This window comes from Prionailurus viverrinus, chromosome D2 (assembly GCF_022837055.1).
Source record: "Prionailurus viverrinus isolate Anna chromosome D2, UM_Priviv_1.0, whole genome shotgun sequence".
Lineage (NCBI taxonomy): Eukaryota > Metazoa > Chordata > Mammalia > Carnivora > Felidae > Prionailurus > Prionailurus viverrinus.
The window spans coordinates 29,653,162-29,674,053 of NC_062571.1; the positions used below are offsets into that span (position 1 = coordinate 29,653,162).

The 20,892-nt window shown below is 38.1% G+C and overlaps 1 protein-coding gene across 6 annotated transcripts in view; it reads left to right on the forward strand.

Moving 5' to 3' along the window:
- Positions 1-20,892, forward strand: part of SIRT1 (sirtuin 1) — a 64,831-nt gene that overhangs the window by 12,190 nt on the left and 31,749 nt on the right. Inside the window, exons 3-6 of one of the 6 annotated variants that reach the window (XM_047825532.1) lie at positions 869-933; positions 3,984-4,042; positions 5,148-5,241; positions 19,556-19,695. In XM_047825532.1, coding sequence (XP_047681488.1) covers positions 19,676-19,695 — 20 coding nt within the window. In that variant the 5' untranslated portion in view covers positions 869-933; positions 3,984-4,042; positions 5,148-5,241; positions 19,556-19,675. Of the gene's footprint in view, positions 1-868; positions 934-1,288; positions 1,340-3,983; positions 4,043-5,147; positions 5,242-19,555; positions 19,696-20,892 lie in introns of those variants that run through there. The other 5 variants (XM_047825534.1, XM_047825536.1, XM_047825538.1 and 2 more) reach the window with 5 other exon arrangements.

The window sequence follows — 20,892 nt, forward strand, 5'->3', positions numbered from 1 at the left end:
CATTTCACATGGTAATTTCTGAAGTAATGTGGTGGTTAAAAGATGGCCTCTGGGAAATAAATATACTGGAGAATTATGAAGCAACAATCTGATGGGTTATCCTGCCCTCTCCAGGCAGAGGGACACCATTTCTGGCAGACCAGTCTCTGGAGCCCATTGAGAGGCCATTATCTACTTTTCTATTACCTGCCTCACCCGGTGTTAAGGAAAGGGAGGAAGAGAAGAATAAAGATCATGAGATAGAGTCATTGACCAGGATTAACTCATATTCTAGGGCTGAGGTCTTCAAACTGGAGTACTGGAAGACTTGACAGGGAAAAGTAGGTATATATAATTTAAGGAAATTATATGCCCATACCCTCACCTATACCTTTTGGTAGCCTGATTCAGGCTATCCTTCTCCATTTCCTTTTCATGACAGCTTTCATACTTACAAAGAAAAGTCACGCCCACCTTGGTCCGCAATACTACTGCAGTGTAACAATGTCCCCAGTGTGACAACTTCTAAGATGCCATACAAATGGACAGTAGTTGGAAATGGACCAATTTAATGTTTTATCAAGATGCCATAAGCCCTCCTTAGCTTCCTGCCTTTTCCAGACTTAAACATATTTCGTTAAGGGTGGATCACTGATTTATAAATGGGGTATACTGGCCTTGGGATGTTCTGAAATCAGTGTAGACAATGGGAGCAATGGTAATTCGTGTTTAACCTAATTTCTTTCATCCTTCAGCTATTGTCCAAGAATGTCTTTTCATGAAGGAAAGTCTGAGAAAAGCAAAGAGAACTTCAGTTAGAAATATTGGAAGGTTTAAAATAGCTTTAGTATGAATTTAAGTTTTAAAAATTGTCTTTCGTCTATTACAGCAGTAATCCCCAGGATGTGTCATTAGCTGGAAAGAAAATACAGTTGAGTAGCTGAAGTAATGCAGGTTAGTAAGGCTGATTCTTTTAAATATAACTAGAAATTTTCCTTAGAATGCCTTTTTTTTTTTTTTTTTTTTTAAATAAACACTCCACCAAATGTGGGGCTGGAACTCATGGCCGGGAGATCAAGAGTCACATGCTCTACTGACTGAGCCAGCCAGGAGAACCAAATTTTTTGAGTTTTTGACACTGTATAAAACCTATAGACAAACATTTTACGTAACTTATTTTAAATTTTCTTTTAGGGTTTATTTTTGAGAGAGAGAGCACGCAAAAGTGGGGCAGGGGCAGAGAGACGAGAACAGAGGATCCAAAGCAGGCTCTGTGCTGACAGCAGCAAGCTGGATGTGGTGCTTAAACTCACGAACTGAGAAATCTGAAGTTGGACGCTCAACCAGCTAAGCCACTCAGGTGCCCCTTATGTAACTTATTTTCAATTCTGTGTTGTGGATTATCAAATACCATAGTTACCACATGTCTTATTAAATCATATCAAAAATACTTCTTCCATCTGTATAAGTTTCTGATGTTGCGTAAAGTTACCATGAACCACACACTTGGTAGCTCTAAACAGCATACGTTTATCATTGCAGTTTCCATGGTTACGGAGGTTTTAACTGAATCTGCTACTCAGGGTCTCACAGTCTGCAGTCAAGGTGTACTCTGGGGGGTTGGTCTCATCTGAGGCTTGGGGTTCTATTTCAAGCTCACTGATTGTTGACAGAATTCAGTTTGGCAGTTGTAGGACTGAGGAGCCACCTTTCTTGCTGATGACAGCTGGGATCCACTCTGTTCCTAGAGGACCCTGCAGTTCCTTGTCAGGTGGCCAGCTCACAAGGTGGCCAGGTTACCTCTCAGAAGCCAGCAGGAGAATCACTCCAGTGAGCTAAAACGGGTTTATAGAGGGGCGTCTGGGTGGCTCAGGAGGTTAAGCGTCCAATTCTTGATTTCTGCTCAGGTCAGGATCTCATGTTTTGTGAGATCAATCTCCCCTTCCGGCTCTGTGCTGGCAGCACAGATACTGCTTGGGATTCTCTCTGTCTCTGTCTCTGTCTCTCCCTCTCTCTCTCTGCCCCTCTTGCTCATGCTCTCTCTCTTTCAAAAATAAGTAAACTTTTAAAAAATTTTTAAACAGGTTTATGCAATGTGAGTTGATCAAAGGAGGAGCTATCCTGCGTATTCATAGGCCCCGCCCATACCTGGGAGAAAGGATGATAGATACAGAAGGGCAGATATTCTAGGGAATATCTTAGAATTCTGCCCTCCCCCCCACCATCTTCATCTCATTCCCATTTTTAAAATGTTTAGAGGTGCCTGGGTGGCTCAGTCCGTTAAGCATCCAACTCTCAGTTTTGGCTCAGGTCATGAATTCACAGTTTTGTGGGTTCCAACCCCACATCAGGCTCTGCACTGACAGTGCAGAGCCTGCTTGGGGCTCTCTCTCCCTGTCTCTCTGCCCCTCCCCAGCTCATTCTGTCTCTCTCAAAATACATAAACTTAAAAAAAATTTTTTTAATGAAATGTTTAAAAATTTCTGCCTTCTATTACCAAAATACAAAATTGTATTTTAGTGGCTAGAGCAGCTGATTAATTTTTAGCATGATATAACTTCTTTTTGCTACAATACACAGGGAAAATGTGATGATGGTGTCTAGAAAAATTAGCAGAATAATTTAGGATCCATATTTAACTAATGGAATTATTTCATAATCCTTATTTAACTATTCCTTCAAAACTATATCAGAGACCAATATGCATATATAAATTTGCTTAAGAATGCCACATTTTTATAAATAATTTTAGCTGTATATTATATTGTATTATTATAAATTAAGTAATAAAAGCCTTAGATAAGGATCATGTTGAGGCACCTGGGTGGCTCAGTTGGTTAAGCATCTGACTTTGGCTCATGTCATGATCTCATGGTTTTTGAGTTCAAGCCCCATATTGGGCTCTGTGCTGACAGCTCGGAGCCTGGAGCCTGCTTCAGATTCTGTCTCCCTCTCTCTCTGCCCAACCCCTGCTTATATCTGTCTGTCTGTCTGTCTCTCTCTCTCTCTCTCAAAAATGAGTAAATGTTAACAATTTTTTATGGGGCGCCTGGGTGGCGCAGTCGGTTAAGCATCCGACTTCAGCCAGGTCACGATCTCGAGGTCCGTTAGTTCGAGCCCGGCGTCGGGCTCTGGGCTGATGGCTCAGAGCCTGGAGCTTGTTTCTGATTCTGTGTCTCCCTCTCTCTCTGCCCCTCCCCTGTTCATGCTCTGTCTCTCTCTGTCCCCAAAATAAATAAATGTTGAAAAAAAAAATTTTTTAAATGTTAACAATTTTTTTAAAAAGATCATGTTTTATCATTATAATAAAAATAGATTAATTTATATTACATAAAAGTTGATTTAGTCTTATTTGGTTGCTTTTAATAATCTATTTAAATTATACATTCTTAGAAAATTTTTTTCTTGAGGGGCACCTGCGTGGCTCAATCAGTTAACCATCGGAATTAGGCTCAGGTCATGATCTTACAGTTCATGAGTTTGAGCCCTACATAGGGCTCTGTGCTGACAGCATGGAGTCTGGAACCTGTTTGGAGTTCTGTGTCTCCCTCTCTCTCTGCCCCTCCCCTGCCCCTGCTCACACTCTGTCTCTCTCTCTCAAAAATAAATATTTTTAAAAATTGCAAAAAATTTTTTTCTTGATTAAATTTATCATTTCTGAATCAGCACCTGACTTAAACCCACAAAGTTCAAGGGAGAATATCCTCTTCCAGAAAGTAATGTGCTTCCTAGAACAGGGTTTTGGCTGCTTGGAATTTCACCAGTTACCTGCGGTGATATTTAATCTTCATGGTGATTTTTCTTTCATAAGAATATGGTAAATTAATTGCAATTTTAATTATCTACTTTATTTCTTTTCTTTACTACTACCATCATAAATTTAAGTGATGTATTAATTTAACTATTTAGTGGATTTGCAGTCTAACTAATACACACACACACACACACACACGCACACACACACACACACACATATTTTAAAATAATCTCTATTCCCAATGCAGGGCTTGAACTGAGGACCATGAGATCAAGTGTCGCATGCTGTACCGACTGAGCCAGCCAGGTACCCTTAACCAGCTTATATTTTAATTATAATTGCAAGAGATGCTATATTTCAAAATCTCACCTACCACACAAAAAAAACAGTTTTCTCATGTGAATGCCTTCTGTATGAATGATAAGTGATATATTCCCCAAGTTCTATGTGGTCAGGAATTGTATATTTCTTCTCCATGTTCATACCCATTTATGCATCATTATGTACTTGGTTGCTTTTTTTTTTCTTTTCTTTTCTTTTTAAGTAATTTCTGCATTTGACATGGGGCCTGAACTCCAGACCTCAAGATCAAGAGTCACATGCTCTACCAACTAAGACAGCCAGGCGCTCTGTATCACATTATGTATATAGTGGATACTTTGTAGTATCGATGAAATGATCAATTGAAGACAAAGTAAAATATATTTACTTTTTAATATACTTTTTAATATACTTAAAATATACTTTTTATTTTGGTTTATATTTTATGAAATATACTTTAATATACTTAAAATATAAAAATATACTTTTTAATGTACTTAAAAAGCTTATCACCAAATAGGTGAGATAATACAAATGCACAAATAACTATTATGATGCAAGATGTGTAAAGTAAAAAATATCATGTACCAGTTTCTATAGAAACAGAGAGAAATATTCAAATATGAAAATAAGTGAAGATTTCAAGGTAGAATTAATATTAGTGGTAAAGGAGATTTAAAAAATAGGTCCCAGGGTGCCTGGGTGGCTCAGTCATTTAGGCATCCGACTCTTGATTTCATCTCAGGTCATAATCTCACAGGTCCATGAGTTTGAGTGCCACATCAAGCTCCATGATAAAAGTGTGAAGCTTGCTTGGGATTCTGTCTCTCTCCCTCTCTCTCTGCTCCTCCCCCATTAATTCTCTCTCTCTCTCTCTTTCTCTCTCTCTCTCGCTCTCAAAATAAATAAATAAACTTTAAAACTAAAAAATAGGCCCCAATAAAGTTTTAAATCAAACATATTTGATATTATTTGAACGAATAAAATTAGGTAGAAATGTCTGAGGGCTCCATAAAAGAGGTGTAAGTGGCAAAGATGTTTCTGAGAAAACATTATCACCTGGATTTCTGTCCATTTCTTTATTCTTCAGGGGCTGGCCTAATAATCACAGCATACCTTGATTTTGCTCAGGGGACTTCGACATGTCTTTGAGCTGAGTCAGTGCCTCTTCAGAAACCCACAAGGTAAGCAGAAAGCAGATCGTTCTGATCCATTATCTCTCAAGTATGGGGTAATTATTTTGAATGAGTAAATACCATGCTTCCCAGCATTAGGAATTGGGAAAGATAGAAGAGAATATTACTCATCTTAGTTTTCTCCTTTGGATTTCTGACTCTTCCTTTGAGGCACTAGTACCAAAACTTACTTGGCTATAGGAATGATTATGAACTTTATGATTCATTAAAAAAAACATTTATTGAGCTCCAATGTTAATGCTAGACATCGAGTGAAAAGCTGAAGCCAAAAGTGAAAAAAAATAGGTGGCCATTGACCCTACAGAGTGGAAAAGAGGAGACACTCATTTAAGTTTTTTTTTTATTAAAAAAATATTTTTTAACATTTATTTTTGAGAGAGAGAAAATGAGCATGAGTGGGGGAGGGGCAGAGAGAGAGAGGGAGACAGAATCCGAAGCAGGCTCCAGGCTCTGAGCTGTCAGCACAGAGCCTGATGCGGGGCTCAAGCATGTGAACCATGAGATCATGACCTGAGCCAAAGTCGGACGCTTAACTGACTGAGCCACCCAGGTGCCCCCTCATTTAAGTTCTTATAATATTATTAAATATCTTTGAAAGTCTTGTTATATTTTAAATAAGTTATTTAGAGATGTAATAGTTTGTATTTTAGTAATTTGTGAGTTGATCTTATGAAGCATGAGTGATCAAGTGTTTTTTTGTTTCTTCATTTATTCTTTATTTTTCATTGAGTTATCATTGACATATAATGTTATATTAGTTTCAGGTATACAACTTGATAATTTGATATGTGTATATATCGGAATATTGTGAAATAATTACCATAATAAGTCTTGTTAACATCTGTCACCTACACATTGTTACAGATATTTTTCTTGTGATGAGAACTTTTAAGATCTGCTCTCTTAGCAACTTCCAAATATACAATGCAGTATTATTAACCATAGTCAACATGCTGTACAATACATCACCCAAGACTTATTTATTTATTTTTTTACTGTTTATTTATTTTTGAAAGAGAGAAACAGAGAGTACAAGTGGGGGAGGGGGAGAGAGCGGGAGAGAGAGAGAATCCCAAGAAGGCCTGGCATTGTCAGCATAGAGCCCAACGCAGGGCTTGATTTCACAAACCGTGAGATCATGAACTGAGCCAAAATCAAGAGTCAAACACTTGACTGAGCCACCTAGGCACCCCAGTAGTGTGGTTTTTAGAATGTAGCAAAAGCTACAATTTCCTCAGGAAAATGAGGTTGGTTGTGAGGTTCAAACAAGAACCATGAGAAGAGGCTTAGAAACTGTGAAAGGTACTAATCACCATTAGTAGTAGTAGTAGTAGTAGTAGACCCTGTTTTAGAGCCTCCCCTAGTGGTAATGAGCTGGGAAGTGTTTAATATATTAAATATAACTATATGCTCAACCGACTGAGCCACCCAGGCGCCCATAAATATAACTATATGCAATATACTTTACTCAGAAGACAAATCAGCATTGTCTTCAATAGTATCAAGAATGGCATCAAATTTGGGGCACCTGGGTGGCTCAGTCGGTTAGGCATCCGACTTCAGCTCAGGTCATGATCTCACAGTCTGTGAGTTCAAGCCCCACGTCAGGCTCTGTGCTGACAGCTCAGAGCCTGGAGCCTGCTTCTGATTCTGTGTCTCCCTCTCTCTCTGCCCCTCCCCCGCTCATGCTCTGTCTCTCTCTGTCTCAAAAATAAATAAAAACATTAAAAAAAAATTTTAAAAAAAGAATGGCATCAAATTTGGGGCACCTGGGTGGCTCAGTGGGACAAGCGCCCAACTTTGGCTCAGGTCATGATCTCACCATTCATGGGTTCAAGCCCCGAGTCAGGCTTTGTGCTGACAGCAAGCAGCCTTAAGCCTGCTTCAAATTCTGTGTCTCCCTCTGTCTCTTCTCTGCCCCTCCGCCACTTGCTCGTGCGCGCTCTCTCTCTCTCTCTCTCTCAAAAATAAATAAAACATTAAAAATTAATTTTTAATTTTTTTTAGGTTTATTTACTTTGAGAGAGACAGAGGCAGTGCAAGTGGGGGAAGGGCAGAGTGAGAGAGAGAGAGAGAGAGAGAGAGAGAGAGAGAGAGAATCCCAAGCAGGCTCCACATCTCCAGTGCAGAGCCTGACGCAGGACTTGAACTCACTAGGCAAGATCATGACCTGAACCGAAACCAAGAGTTGAATGCTTAACTGACTGAGCCACTCAGGGACCCCACATTTAAAATTTTTTTAATGTTTTATTTATTTATTTTGAAGGAGAGAGAGAGAGAGAAACAGAGAGAGCATGCCAGCAGGGGAGGGGCAGAGAGAGAGGGAGACAGAGGATCCGAAGTAGGATGCTTGCTGTCAGTGCAGAGCCCTATGTGGGGCTCCAACTCATGAACCATGAGATCATGACCTGAACCAAAATCAAGAGTCCAAGGCTTGACTGACTGAGCCAGCTAGGCACTGCTAAATTTTTTAATTTTTTAAAAAATTTAAGCATAGCTGACACACAATGTGACACACATTACACTAATGGAATTAGTTTCAGGTATACCGGATAGGGATTCAACAAGTTTGTATGTTACATTATCCTCACCACAAGTATGGCTCTTATAAAATGTTCTTACAATAGTTATCACAGTGCATATGAACATAACTTCTTGTTGAGAAATGAAGACGTTTTCTGAAAGAAAGTAAATCCAATTTTGCTGGTTAGATTGATAATGAGGACTAGCTTTGAAACGTCTTTATGTGTTGGGAATTTTCTATACCTATACTGACCAACACAGTAGGCTTTACCCATGTGTAGCTAAGGTTAACTGTGGAATTGAATTTTTTTTAAGTTTATTTGTTTATTTTGAGAGAGAGAGAGCGTGCACACACACATGCAAGCAGGAGAGAGAGAGAATCTTATGCAGGCTCTGTGCTGTCAGCACAGGGCCTGATGCAGGGCTCAGACTCATGAACAATGAGATCATGACCTGAGACAAAATCAAGAGTTGGATGCTCAACCAACTGAGCCAACCAGGTGCCCCTGGAATTGAATGTTTAATTTAATTTAATTTTTTTGAGGGAGAGAGTGCACAGGGGGTAGGGGGAGGGAGACAGGAAGAGAGAGAAACCCAAGCAGGCTCCCTGCAGTCAGTGTGGGAGCCTGATTCCACAAACAGTGAGATCATGACCTGAGCCAAAATCAAGGGTCAGACATTTAACCGACTAAGCCACCCAGGTGCCTCACAGGAGAGAGAGAATTCCAAGCAGGCTCCATGCTCATTGTGGAGCCCAACACAGGGCTCCATCTCACCACAGTGAGATCGTGACTTAACCTGAAATTAAGAGTCAGACATTTAACTGACTGAGCTACTCAGGTGGCCTGATTTTTCAATTTTAAAGTTAAAAACCAAAACAGTGTAAATTTTATTATTTTTTTGAAATGATGATATTTCTATATATTGATCTAAATGAAATACATTTTTAAATTCATTTTACCAGTCTCCTTTAGCTTTTTTTAGTGTGGCTACTGGAAAAATTAGAATTATGTATGACTCACATTCTGTTTTTGCTGGACATCACTGTTCTGTACGTTGTCTGAACTAAATCTGGAACTTCAATGTTTCAACAAAAATATATTCAAGCTATTTGATAAGATAAAAGAATGTTACCAAAAATGTTGTATAGAATTTAACAATATTTAATATTCTAACCTTTCCTTATTAAACAAGGTACCTCTAATAGAAGAATATTGGATACAATTTGCTAAACTTTCTCACAAAATGAGAAAGTGAATGACTCTAATAACTGAGTAACAATTTTTTGGGGGGGAGTCAGGTATTTTCTAATTCTTTCCTACCAAAATCCAAAGGAAGAACTAATACAATTGGTAGCTATTTGATCATTAAGAATAATTTTTGAAAATAGAAAATTATGTGATTTTTGGTATATAACTAGGAAGAAGTTCAAAGAATTGGATGACGGCAATAACAAAATTCCTTCCATTTATGTCTACTCATATATGTGGACAAGGTTTCTCAGAGCTGATTGATGTTGAATCTGTCTCATTCTAGTAATAACTAATATTCATTCACAGATACTTAAGCTAATTGAAAAAAATTTTAAGTCCCATTTGTGTCAATAAGATATGCAATTCTGGGCTGCCTGGGTGGCTCAGTTGGTTGGGCATCTGATTTTGGCTCAGGTCATGATCTCACACTCCATGAGTTCAAGTCCTGCATCAAGCCCTGTGCTGACAGCTCAGAGCCCCTCCCCTCCTCATGTTCTGCCTCTCTCTCTCTCTCTCCTTTAAAAGTAAATAAACATTAACAAAAAATTTTTTAAAAAGATATGCAATTCCAATAAAATTTTTTTCTTTCTTTTTTTTTTAAGTTTATTTATTTTGAGAGAGAGAATCACAGGCAGGCTCTACATTGTCAGCACAGCGCCCCACACGAGACTTGAACTCACGAACCATGAGATCATGACCTGAGCCAATATCAAGAGTTGGTCCCTCAACTGACTGAGCTACCAGGCACCCTAAATTTTATTTTTTCTTAATAATTATTTATCATAATTATATTAATGTTATTTTAATTAATTGTATAATAGTAATAATGGTAACAATATCTCAATCCAGAAGAAATGTTTTTAACACTCAGGTGGTTTTTTAAATGAAATTATATGTATCAGTATATATAGTACAAAGGTATGATATGTGATCAATAAAAGACTTCAAGAGGGGTGCCTGGGTGGCTCCGTTGGTTAAGCATCTGACTTCAGCTCAGGTCATGATCTCACAGTTCATGAGTTTGAGCCCCGCGTCGGGCTCTATGCTGACAGCTCAGAGCCTGGAGCCTGCTTTGGATTCTGTGTCTCCCTCCCTCTCTCTCTGCCCCTTCTTCCCCCTCTCTCTCTCTCTCAAAAATAAACAAACATTAAAAACATTTTTTAAATAAATAAAACACTTCAGGAGTTCTGGTACTGGGCCAAGATAGAGTAATCCCACTACAGCCTATCTTTCTCAATGATTACAACTAAAAACTCTGGGCAAAATACATAAAGCAACATATCTGCTACTTAAAACATAGTAGCAGATAGATTGAGGAGGGGAACCAAAGCTGAAGAAAAACACATACAGTTTCCCACATTTTCCTCTTTTTTCTCTTTGTTTTGACTCAAAGACAGCCACATAACTATACATAACTGTACAGTTGATACAGGTATCAAAAACCCCTAGAGAAATCCTACATTTCTGGTCAGAAGAGCAGGAAAGGGGTTCCTATAAGCAAGAGAGTATGGAGCAATCCTCCTTGTTGTTTTTTTCTTTTGCCTTACCCCAAGGACAACCCCAGTCACAGAGCTGTATTGTGGTGGCAGTGGCACAGGCATTTAAAATCCCAGTGAGAAACCTTTCAGTCCAGAGGAACTAAGATAAAGTGAACCTGTGATCTGAAAGTGTGTGTGTGTGTGTGTGTGTGTGTGTGTGTGTGTGTGTGTGTGTGTAGGGAATCCCCCTTATGTTTTTCTTTCTTTTCTCTAATTGCTTTGCCCCAATATTGGTCCCAATCATGCAGAATTGTGTGACAGCTAAACCTCCAAGACAAAGCTCATTTTTCTAGTCAGAGAACTAAAGAAGGGGACTGTGATAGCTGGAGAGTGTGGGGAAAATCTGAATATGGGAGAGGTAGAGAAGAGACTCCCTTATTTCTGATTAATAAAAGTGATAAACCTCTGGCAATACTGACAAGAAAAATGAGAGAAGACACAAATTATCATTAACAGGAATGAAAGAGGGGAAACATTACTACAGACTCTACAGACATCCAAAAGATAATGACAATACTGCAAGCAAGTCCCATAAATCAAATTACCAAGAGAAATAGACCAATTCTTTGAAGGACACAAAGAACCAAAACTCACATAAGAAGAAATAGATAACCTGCATAATTCTATATTTATTAAAGACATTGAATTTGTAAAAATCCTCCAACAAAGAAAATTTCAGTCTAACAAACATTTAAGGAAGAAGTAATACCAGTAAATAGAAGGGAATACTTTCCAACTTGTATTAGGAATCCTGTATTACTCTGATTTCCCAAACCAGAGAAAGAGTACAAGAAATTAAAGCAACAGATCAGTATCATTAATGAACATAGATGAAACAATCTTCTACAAAACATTAGCAAATGGAATCTAGTAGGAGTTATCCTGGGAATGCAAGGCTGGCTCAACACTCAAAAATCAACCAATGTAACTCATCATTTCAACAGACTAAGGAAGAAAAGGTATATGATCATCTCAGTAGGTGCAGAAAAATCATTTAACAATTCAACATTTATTTATGATTTTAAAAAGACTCTCAGCAAACTATGGATAAAAGGAACTTTCTCCTGAAAGAGAATGTCTACAAAACATTGCAGCTAATATACATAATAGGAAAGACTGAATGCTTCTTCCTTATATCTGAAGAAGGCAAGGATGTCTGCTCTTATTCACATTAAACATTTTATTGGAAATTATAACCAGTGCAATAAAGCAAGAATAAGAAAAGACATATAGATTTGAAAAGAAAGAATAAAACTATCTCTATTCTCAGACAATATGATTGTCTATGTAGACATCGAGGAATCTACAAAAAAGCTCCTAGAACTAATAAGTAAGTTTAGTAAAGTCACAGATTATTAGGTTAATATTAAAAAAATCAAGTGTATTTTTATATTCTAGGAATGAACAATTAGAATTTAAAATTTTTAAAACTACTGGAGCACCTGGGTGGCTCAATTGGTTAAGCGTCCAACTTTGGCTCAGGTCATGATCTCATGAGTTTGAGCCCCGCATTGGGCTCTGTGCTAACAGCTCAGAGCCCAGAGCTTGCTTCAGATTCTGTGTCTCCCTCTTTCTCTCTCTCTCTACCCCTCCTCCGCTCCAGCTCTGTCTCTCTCTGTCTCAAAAAATAAACATTAAAAAAAATAAAAAATTTTAAAGTACCATTCAAAACAATAAATAAAAATTAAAAAATAAAAAAGTAACCACTTACAATAGTACCCCAAAAATATAATCTCTAGGTATACGTCTAACAAAATATGTGCAGGATCTATATACTGAAAGCTACAAAACACTGATGGAAGAAATTAAAGTCTAAATAAATAGGGAGATATGCTATGTGAGAATATTAGAACATTTAGTATTGTTATGATATTGATTCTCTCCAAATTGAACTATGGATTCAATGTGATCACAGTCAAAATTTCAGCCTGGTTTTTTAGATATATATGGGCAAGCTTAATATAAAATTTTATATGAACAGGCAAAGGAATTAGAATAACCCAAGAAATTTTGTAGAAGAGCAAAGTTGGAGGGCTGCTACTACCAGATTTTTTATAAAATGTTTATTTTGAGAAAGAGAGTGCCTGCTCATGTGTGAGGGGTGGAGGGGCAGAGGGTGAGGGAGATAGAGAATTCCAAGCAGGCTCCATGCTCAGCACAAAGCCTGATGCAGAGCTGGATCTCACAACTGTGAGATCATGACTGTGAGATCATGACCTGAGCCAATATCAGGAGTCAGACACTTAACCAACTAAGCCACCCAAGCACCCCTGCTACTATCAGATTTTAAGATTTAGTATAAAGTTATACAATCAAGATAGCATACTATTGGTGAAAGACATATGCATTCATGGAATGGGATCGAGATCTGAAAGAGACCCACACAAAACCCACAACTGATTTTTGACAAATGTGCAGAGTCAACTCAACAGAGAAAGACAGTATTTTCTAGCAGTAGTGATGGAACAACTAGATATCCATAGGCAAACAATAAGAAAACAAAAACAAAAGGCACTTTGACCGATACTTCACATACTTTATACAAAAACTAGCCCAAAAGAAGTGGACAGAAATGTAAAGTTACAACCAAAAAACTTATGGAAGAAAAATATAAGAAAATATTTGTGGCCTTGGGTTAAGCAAAGAGTTATTAGATATAATACCAACAGCAAAATTCACAAAAGAAAAAAATGATAAATTGATCTTCGTTAATATTAACCTCTGCTCTGTAAAGAAAGGGATCTGGTTAAGAGAATGAATGACAGGCTGCAGACTGGGAGAAATATTTGCAAATCACATATCCAACAAAGGACTTTAATCCAAAATATGTAGGGAATTTACAAGACACAACAAAACCTTATGACAAAAGAGCCAAGAATATGCAGTAGGTAAAGGTTAGTCTCTTCAGTAAATGGTGTTGGGCAGGGCACCTGGATGGCTCAGTCGGTTAAGTGTCTGACTTCAGCTGAGGTCATGGTCTCATGGTTCATGTGTTCGAGCCGAGTTGGGGTCTATGCTGACAGCTCAGAGCCTGGAGCCTGCTTCAGGTTCTGTGTCTCCCTCTCTCTGCACCTCCCCCGCCTGTGCGCGCTCTCTCTCTCTCTCTCTCTCTCTCTCTCTCTCTCTCTCTCTCAAAAATAAATAAACCTTAAAAATAAGAAAATGGTATTGGAAAACTGGACATTCACATTCAAAAGAGTAAAGCTGGACCACTATCTTTTACTATATACAATTATCAACTCAAAATGGATTAAAGACTTGAACATAAAACCTAAAATCATAAACTTCCTAGAAGAAAACATAGGGAGTAAACTCCTAGACATCAGTCTTAGAGATGATTTTTTTGAATTTGACACCAAAGCAAAAGCAACAGAAGCAAAAATAAACAAGTGGCACTACATCAAACTAAAAACCTTCTGAATAGCAAAGGAAAGCATCAATGAGATGAAAAGGTAACCTACAGAATATGAAACACTATTTGTAAATCACATATTTGATAAAAGGTTAATATCCAAAATATATATTAAAAAAAAAACTCAGACAACTCAAAAGAAAACAATCCAATTAAAAACTCAGCAGAGGATCTGAATAGACATTTTTCCAAAAAGGACATACAGATGGCTAACAGAAATATGAAAAGGTGCTCAGCATCACTAATCAACAAGGAAATGCAAATTAAAACCACAATGAGATATCACCTCACACCTGTTAGAATGACTGTCCTCGAAAAGATAAGAAGTGCACCTGAGGGGCTCGGTTGGATGAGCATCTGACTCTTGATTTTGACTCAGATCATGATCTCACGGTTTGTGAAATCGAGCCTCCCTTGTTGGGCTCCATGTTGACAGCTCAGAGCCTGCTTGAGATTCTCTCTGTTCCTCTCTCTTCTCCTCCCCACTCATGCTCTCTCTCTCTCTGAAAAAAAGCAAGTAAATGCTTAAAAATAAATAAATAAATAAATAAATAAATAAATAAATAAATAAATAAAAAATAAAGATAAGAGGTATTAAGTGCTAGGAAGGATGTGGAGAAAGGGAACCCTTGTGTACATTGTGGGAATGCAGCTATAATGGAAAACAGTATGGAGGCTCCTCAGGAAAATAAAAATAGAATAACCAAATAATCCAGTAATTTCACTCTGGGAATTTATGCAAAGAAAATGAAATCACTATCTTGAAAGATATCTGCCCCCGCCATATTCACTGCAGCATTATTTATAGTAGCCAAAACATGGAAACAACCTAAGTGTCCATTGATGGATGAATGGATAAAGAAAATGTGAAATATGATATATGTGAAATATTGTTCAGCCATAAAAAAGAGGGAAATCCTGCCACTTGCAACAACATGGATGAACCTTGCGGGCATTATACTAGGTGAAATAAGTCAGACAGAAAAAAGATTAATATTGTATGATTTCAGGGGCACCTGGGTGGCTCAGTTGTTAAGCGTCTGACTTCGGCTCAGGTCATGATCTCATGGTTCATGGGTTCGAGCCCCTCATTGGGCTCTGTGCTGACAGGTCAGAGCCTGGACTATGCTTTGAATTCTGTGTATCTCTCTCTCTCTCTCTCTCTGCCCCTCCCCCACTCATGTGGGCCCACCTGCGCACATGCGTGCACTCTCTCTCTCAAAAATAAATAAATATTTTTTAAAATATTGTATGGTTTCATTTATATGTGGAATCTAAAAACAAAAAAAACCCAAATGCATAAAAACATTTTGATGGTTGCCACAGGCAGGGGGTGGGTGAAATGGATGAAGATGATCAAAAGACACAAACTTCCAGTATGAATCCTAGGGATGTAATGTACAGTATGGTGACTTTAGTTAATGTAACTGTATTATATATTAAAAAATTGCTAAGAAAGTAAGGCTAAATACATATGTGCAAAATTTTGTAGCTATGTGTGGTGGTGAATTAACTAAATTCTGGTAATCATTTTGCAATATATTTATCTATCAAATCATTATGTTGTACAACTAAAACTAATACAATGTTATATGTAAATTATAGTTCAGTAGAAAAAAAGAGGAAAAAAAGAAAACAAACAATGCAATACAAAGTACAAGATTGTGGGGCGCCTGGGTGGCTCAGTTGGTTAGGCATCCAACTTCGGCTCAGGTCATGATCTCATGGTTCGTGGGTTCGAGCCCCGCATCCGGCTCTGTGCTGACAGCTCAGAGCCCAGAGCCTGTTTCAGATTCTGTGTCTGCCTCTCTCTTTGACCCTCCCCAACTCATGCTCTGGCTCCCTCTGTCTCAAAAATAAATCGACATTAAAAAATTAAAAAAAAACCAAAGTACAAGATTGATAAATTAGTCTGCATTAAAACTAATGCTTCTGTTCATCAAAAGACACCATTAAAGAGGTGGATGCATTTGGTGAAAAGCTAATAGGAAACTTTATAAAGTTATAATGAATGGATCCAGCTGACAAACTGGCCATGTAGCTAGATTTCATTAAATGTTTGTCATGGTCTTCTCTTTGCCCTCAACTCCATTCTGTCACCTTGAATGATAAAATTTCCCAGGATTCCTTGTGTGTAGCCACTTGACTGTTCCCAGACAGTTGAATGGGAGAAGTAGTAGCATCATTTCCAGGACTGGCCCATAAAACCTTTCAACAGATGTTACTTAATTTCCTTTGCCTGTCCAATGGCAAAGCTACAAGATAAAAGGGACAAGGGTCTCTTGGTCACTTTTTAATGGAAAGCTGACCCCAGAAGCCATCAGATGAAAAACACCCATGTAGGATTGTTGTGTGAATGAGAAGTAAACTTTTGCTGTATTTAGCCATTGAAATGTCTGGATGATTATTACAGCAGCTAGTCTACCCTACCACAACTCTGACAGTGGCTTTTTTACTGTGTTCTTTGGGGACCCTAAATCTTCTTAATGATGCCTTGAGGGATGTGGTAGAAACTTAGGGAGCCTACTTCAATCAGAACAGCCCTCCTTTTATATATTTAAGACATATAATGTATGACATATGAACACACACATATGATACATAATGATGCACATGGTGAAGACTTCAAAAGGCACAAAGGGTTCTACAGTAAAAAAAAAAGTCTTTATTTTTGAGGGAGAGAAAAAGAGAGAGAAAGAGAGAGAAGCAGGGGAGAGGAGCAGAGGGAGAGGGAGCGAATCTCAAGCAGGCTCCACACTCAGTGCAGAGCTGGACATGGGGCTCAATCCCATGACCATGAGGTCATGACCTGAGCCAAAATCAAGAGTTGGACACTTAACTGACTGAACCACCCAGGCACATGCCCCACTACGCCCCCCACCTTGCCCGCCCCTGCCTCACCTGCAAAATCTTTCACCTTTGTCTTCCAGTCTCCCATTTGCATGCCCTAGGAGCAAGTTCTGTTACCCATTTCCTGAGTTTAAGTGACGATTCATATACATATAAACAATATGTACTGGTTATATGTTTAACCAATTCCTTCTTAATGGCAAATTAGTGTATTTCCAATCTTTTGCTAATATAAACCATGGCACAATAAATACTCTTGAATAAAAGTCATTTTACACGTATGCAAGTATGTGGATCTATAAAAATGGATGTCTAGTATTAGAATTGCCAGATTAAGAGGTATATGCATTTTACATTTTGATTAACAGTGCCAAGTTGCTTTCCGTAGGGTTGTACTAATTTCCATTTTTACTATTATTGTACAACTGGGTCTGGCTCTGCACATTCTTTTCAATGCAGCATATGATCAAATTTTGGTTCCTTACTACCTTGATAATGTGAAAAACTGCATTTCATTGTAAATTAGTGAGTGTTTCTCTTTTCATGAGTGAGGTTTTATATCTTTCACATGTTTTTTTTTTTAATTTTTTTTTCAACGTTTATTTATTTTTGGGACAGAGAGAGACAGAGCATGAACGGGGGAGGGGCAGAGAGAGAGAGGGAGACACAGAATCGGAAACAGGCTCCAGGCTCTGAGCCATCAGCCCAGAGCCTGACGCGGGGCTCGAACTCCCGGACAGCGAGATCGTGACCTGGCTGAAGTCGGACGCTTAACCGACTGCGCCACCCAGGCGCCCCTATCTTTCACATGTTTAAAAGCCATGTGCATTCCCTTTTCTGTGAACCGAACTCTTCATTTTCAACTGGCTATCAATCTTTTCCTTATTGATTGGTGTGAGTCCTTTAAATATTAAAGGAAATGGATCTACATTATATAATAGGGTTAAGATCTTTCAATAGATAAATTCAGCTGCTAAAACCAAAGTTTGAAAATCACTGCCTATGCTGCTTTTTAACATGGCCTTGCTAATAAAAACCTTCCCCTCATTCCCTTGGGAATCTTTGTCAGTTAGAGTCCCATCCAGTACCACTTGCCCTGTGGTTGAAACTCTAGGACAGACTTTCTCAACTGTGGCACTGCTGATGTTTTGGCTGGAAAATTCTTTGTGAGGGGCTGCCCTCTGCATCGCAGAATGTTGAGAAGTATGACTGGCCTCTATCTGCTGAATGTCAGTTGTACCTTCCCTACGTCCCCCACTAAAAAATGTCTTCAGGGTGGCTCGATTGGTTAGGCGTCTGACTCTTGATTTCTGCTCAGGTCATAATCTCACGGTTCATGCATCTGGCTGCATCTGGCTCTGCACTGGCAGTAAGAAGCCTGCTTGGGTTTCTCTCTCCATTTCTCTCTGCTCCTTCCCAGCTCGTGCATACGTACTCACTCTCTCGCTCTCTCTTTTTCAAATAAATAAACAAGAAAAAAATGTCAAAAATCCTCTGGAGGGTAGGGGAGCAAAATTGCCCCAGTTGAGAACCACTGGTCTAGGGCTTTATATAGCTGGTGGAAGGCAGGCCACATTATCAGCCTATCTATTTGCTTTAGTTTGGACATCCCACACATCTCCCCAAATGGTGTTTGATAATATATAGAATACTAAGTTCTGTATGGAAGTACACTACTTGTATTATAAACTGATCAAAAAGACTAAATAATATACATGAAACCATAAAAGAATAGCATCTGCTAAACTTGTGGTTATACCTTGGAAATTTAAAAAAAAGTAGTTTAAGACAGGCAAGTCAGCTACCACTTAAGCCTCACAGGGTTGGAGGGGCTTGAGGAGACCCCCAGAATCCAGATTCTAGCCCTCAGACTGTAGTTTCAAAAAATGGATCCTCTTTTCCTTTATGTATATATATGTGTATATATGTATATGTATGTATATATGTATATATATATATACACATATATATATTCTCATTTTAATATATGAAGTTTTAGCAAGAAACATTTATTGATGTGTCCCTAACCCTTGTATCTATGCCTACCTCCTCTATCAGGGATGTTAAAATGTTAACATTTTTAAATTTTTTTTTTTTCAACGTTTATTTATTTTTGGGACAGAGAGAGACAGAGCATGAACGGGGGAGGGTCAGAGAGAGGGAGACACAGAATCGGAAACAGGCTCCAGGCTCTGAGCCATCAGCCCAGAGCCTGACGCGGGGCTTGAACTCACGGACCGCGAGATCATGACCTGGCTGAAGTCGGACGCTTAACCGACTGCGCCACCCAGGCGCCCCTAAAATGTTAACATTTTGACATTAACTTTCCATACTTTTTCCAAGTCTGTACAGCCATATCTGTATAGAGGTTTGTATATACGTATTTAGGGGTCTTATTTTTTATTTATTTATTTTTTTAAGTAGCCTCCATGCCCAGCACAGAGCCCAAAATGGAGCTTGAACTCATGACCCTAAGATCAAGACTTGAGCTGAGATCAAGAGTCAGATGCTTTACTGACTGAGCTACCCTGGCACCCCCTATAGGGATTTTAAAAATAATAAAAAAGTGGGTACTTGTTAAATAATAGAAAAGGTCATAGTATACACATTTTTGTGCAACTTGCTTTGTCACAGTGCATCATAAACATTTTTTGAGATCAGTTATAGATCATTTTAATGGTTGAATAATATGCCATAGTAAGTGTATACCATAATTTGATCAACAGGTTTCCTACTGAAGACATCTGGATTGTTTCTTTTTTTTCTTTTCCTGCAACATCAATACCATAATAAACGGTCTTGCATTCATGGCCTTACATATTCATACTTTTATTTTGTTAAGATAAATGGAATTTTGGATTGAAAGGTATGTATATATTTATAGTTTTAATAAATATTCCAGATTACTTTCCAACACTATAATAGCAATGTATGAGAGTATTAGTTCCCCCATATCCTGGTAAGCAATAGATGGCAATAATAAAATTTGTTTTGTGTTTGCCTATGTAAAAAATGAAAAATGGGTACCTCATTGTTTTACTTGCATATCTGTGACTACTAATAAATTTGAGCATATTTTAAATTTTTATGTAGTCAAATATGCATTTCATTTTTTAATTTAATTTTTTAATTTAATTTAATTTAATTTTTTTGGTGGAGCATATGGGGAAATACAGATTTTATATGGCTCCTGTCCTGGGGTGCCTGGGTGGCTCAGTTGGTAAAGCATCTGACTTTTGATTTTGGCTCAGGTCATGATCTCACAGTTTGTGAGTTCAAGCCCCGAATCGGGCTCTGTGCTGACAGTGCACAGTGTGCTTGGGATTCTCTGTCTCCCTCTCCTCCTCACCCCCAGACCCCCAAAAAATAAAGTTTTAAGACAAACAAACAAATAAATAAATGGCTCCTGTCCTAGTTAAGTTCTTTCTTCATACAGAATTATATGATATTCTTATTGTATTTTTTAATTTAGATACCTGGCCCACTTAGAATTTATTTTTTTATCTACTTTGAGGTAGGAATCTATATTTTTCCACATTAGTAACTAGTTTTGTCAATACCATTTTTTTTAGAATACAAAGAGTTGGTACTAACTCCTCTAATAAATTGTAGTCATATGAGACTGATATTAAAGCTATAAAGTCAGTTTATTTGTTTATATAAATAGAACTGCAAAGTCAGCCAGAATATAAATGTTGACTCTTCAAACATTGTCTCCCCAGTGGGAAATTCTATATGGAAACCAAATTACTGTTGAAGGCTGCTTAGGGGACTTAGTACTAAAAAGCAAGTAAAAAATCTTAGTGACTAGTATCAGAAGTCTATGACAGGCTTTGATATAGTAAAAAATATTTTGTCTTTCTCCTCAGTTCCTGACACAGAACTCTGTAAAACCTTGGAATTTCCTGAGTGATAAGAGTGTTTTTTGGTTATTCATAATGAGCCCCTTTCCATCACTTCTGAGTTCATGCTAATGATGTAGTTCTTGAATTGGGACCCTCAGCCTCAAGATGGGGCTGGTCACCAGAAAGATAAAGTGATTAGAGGGTGGGAACTTTCAGCC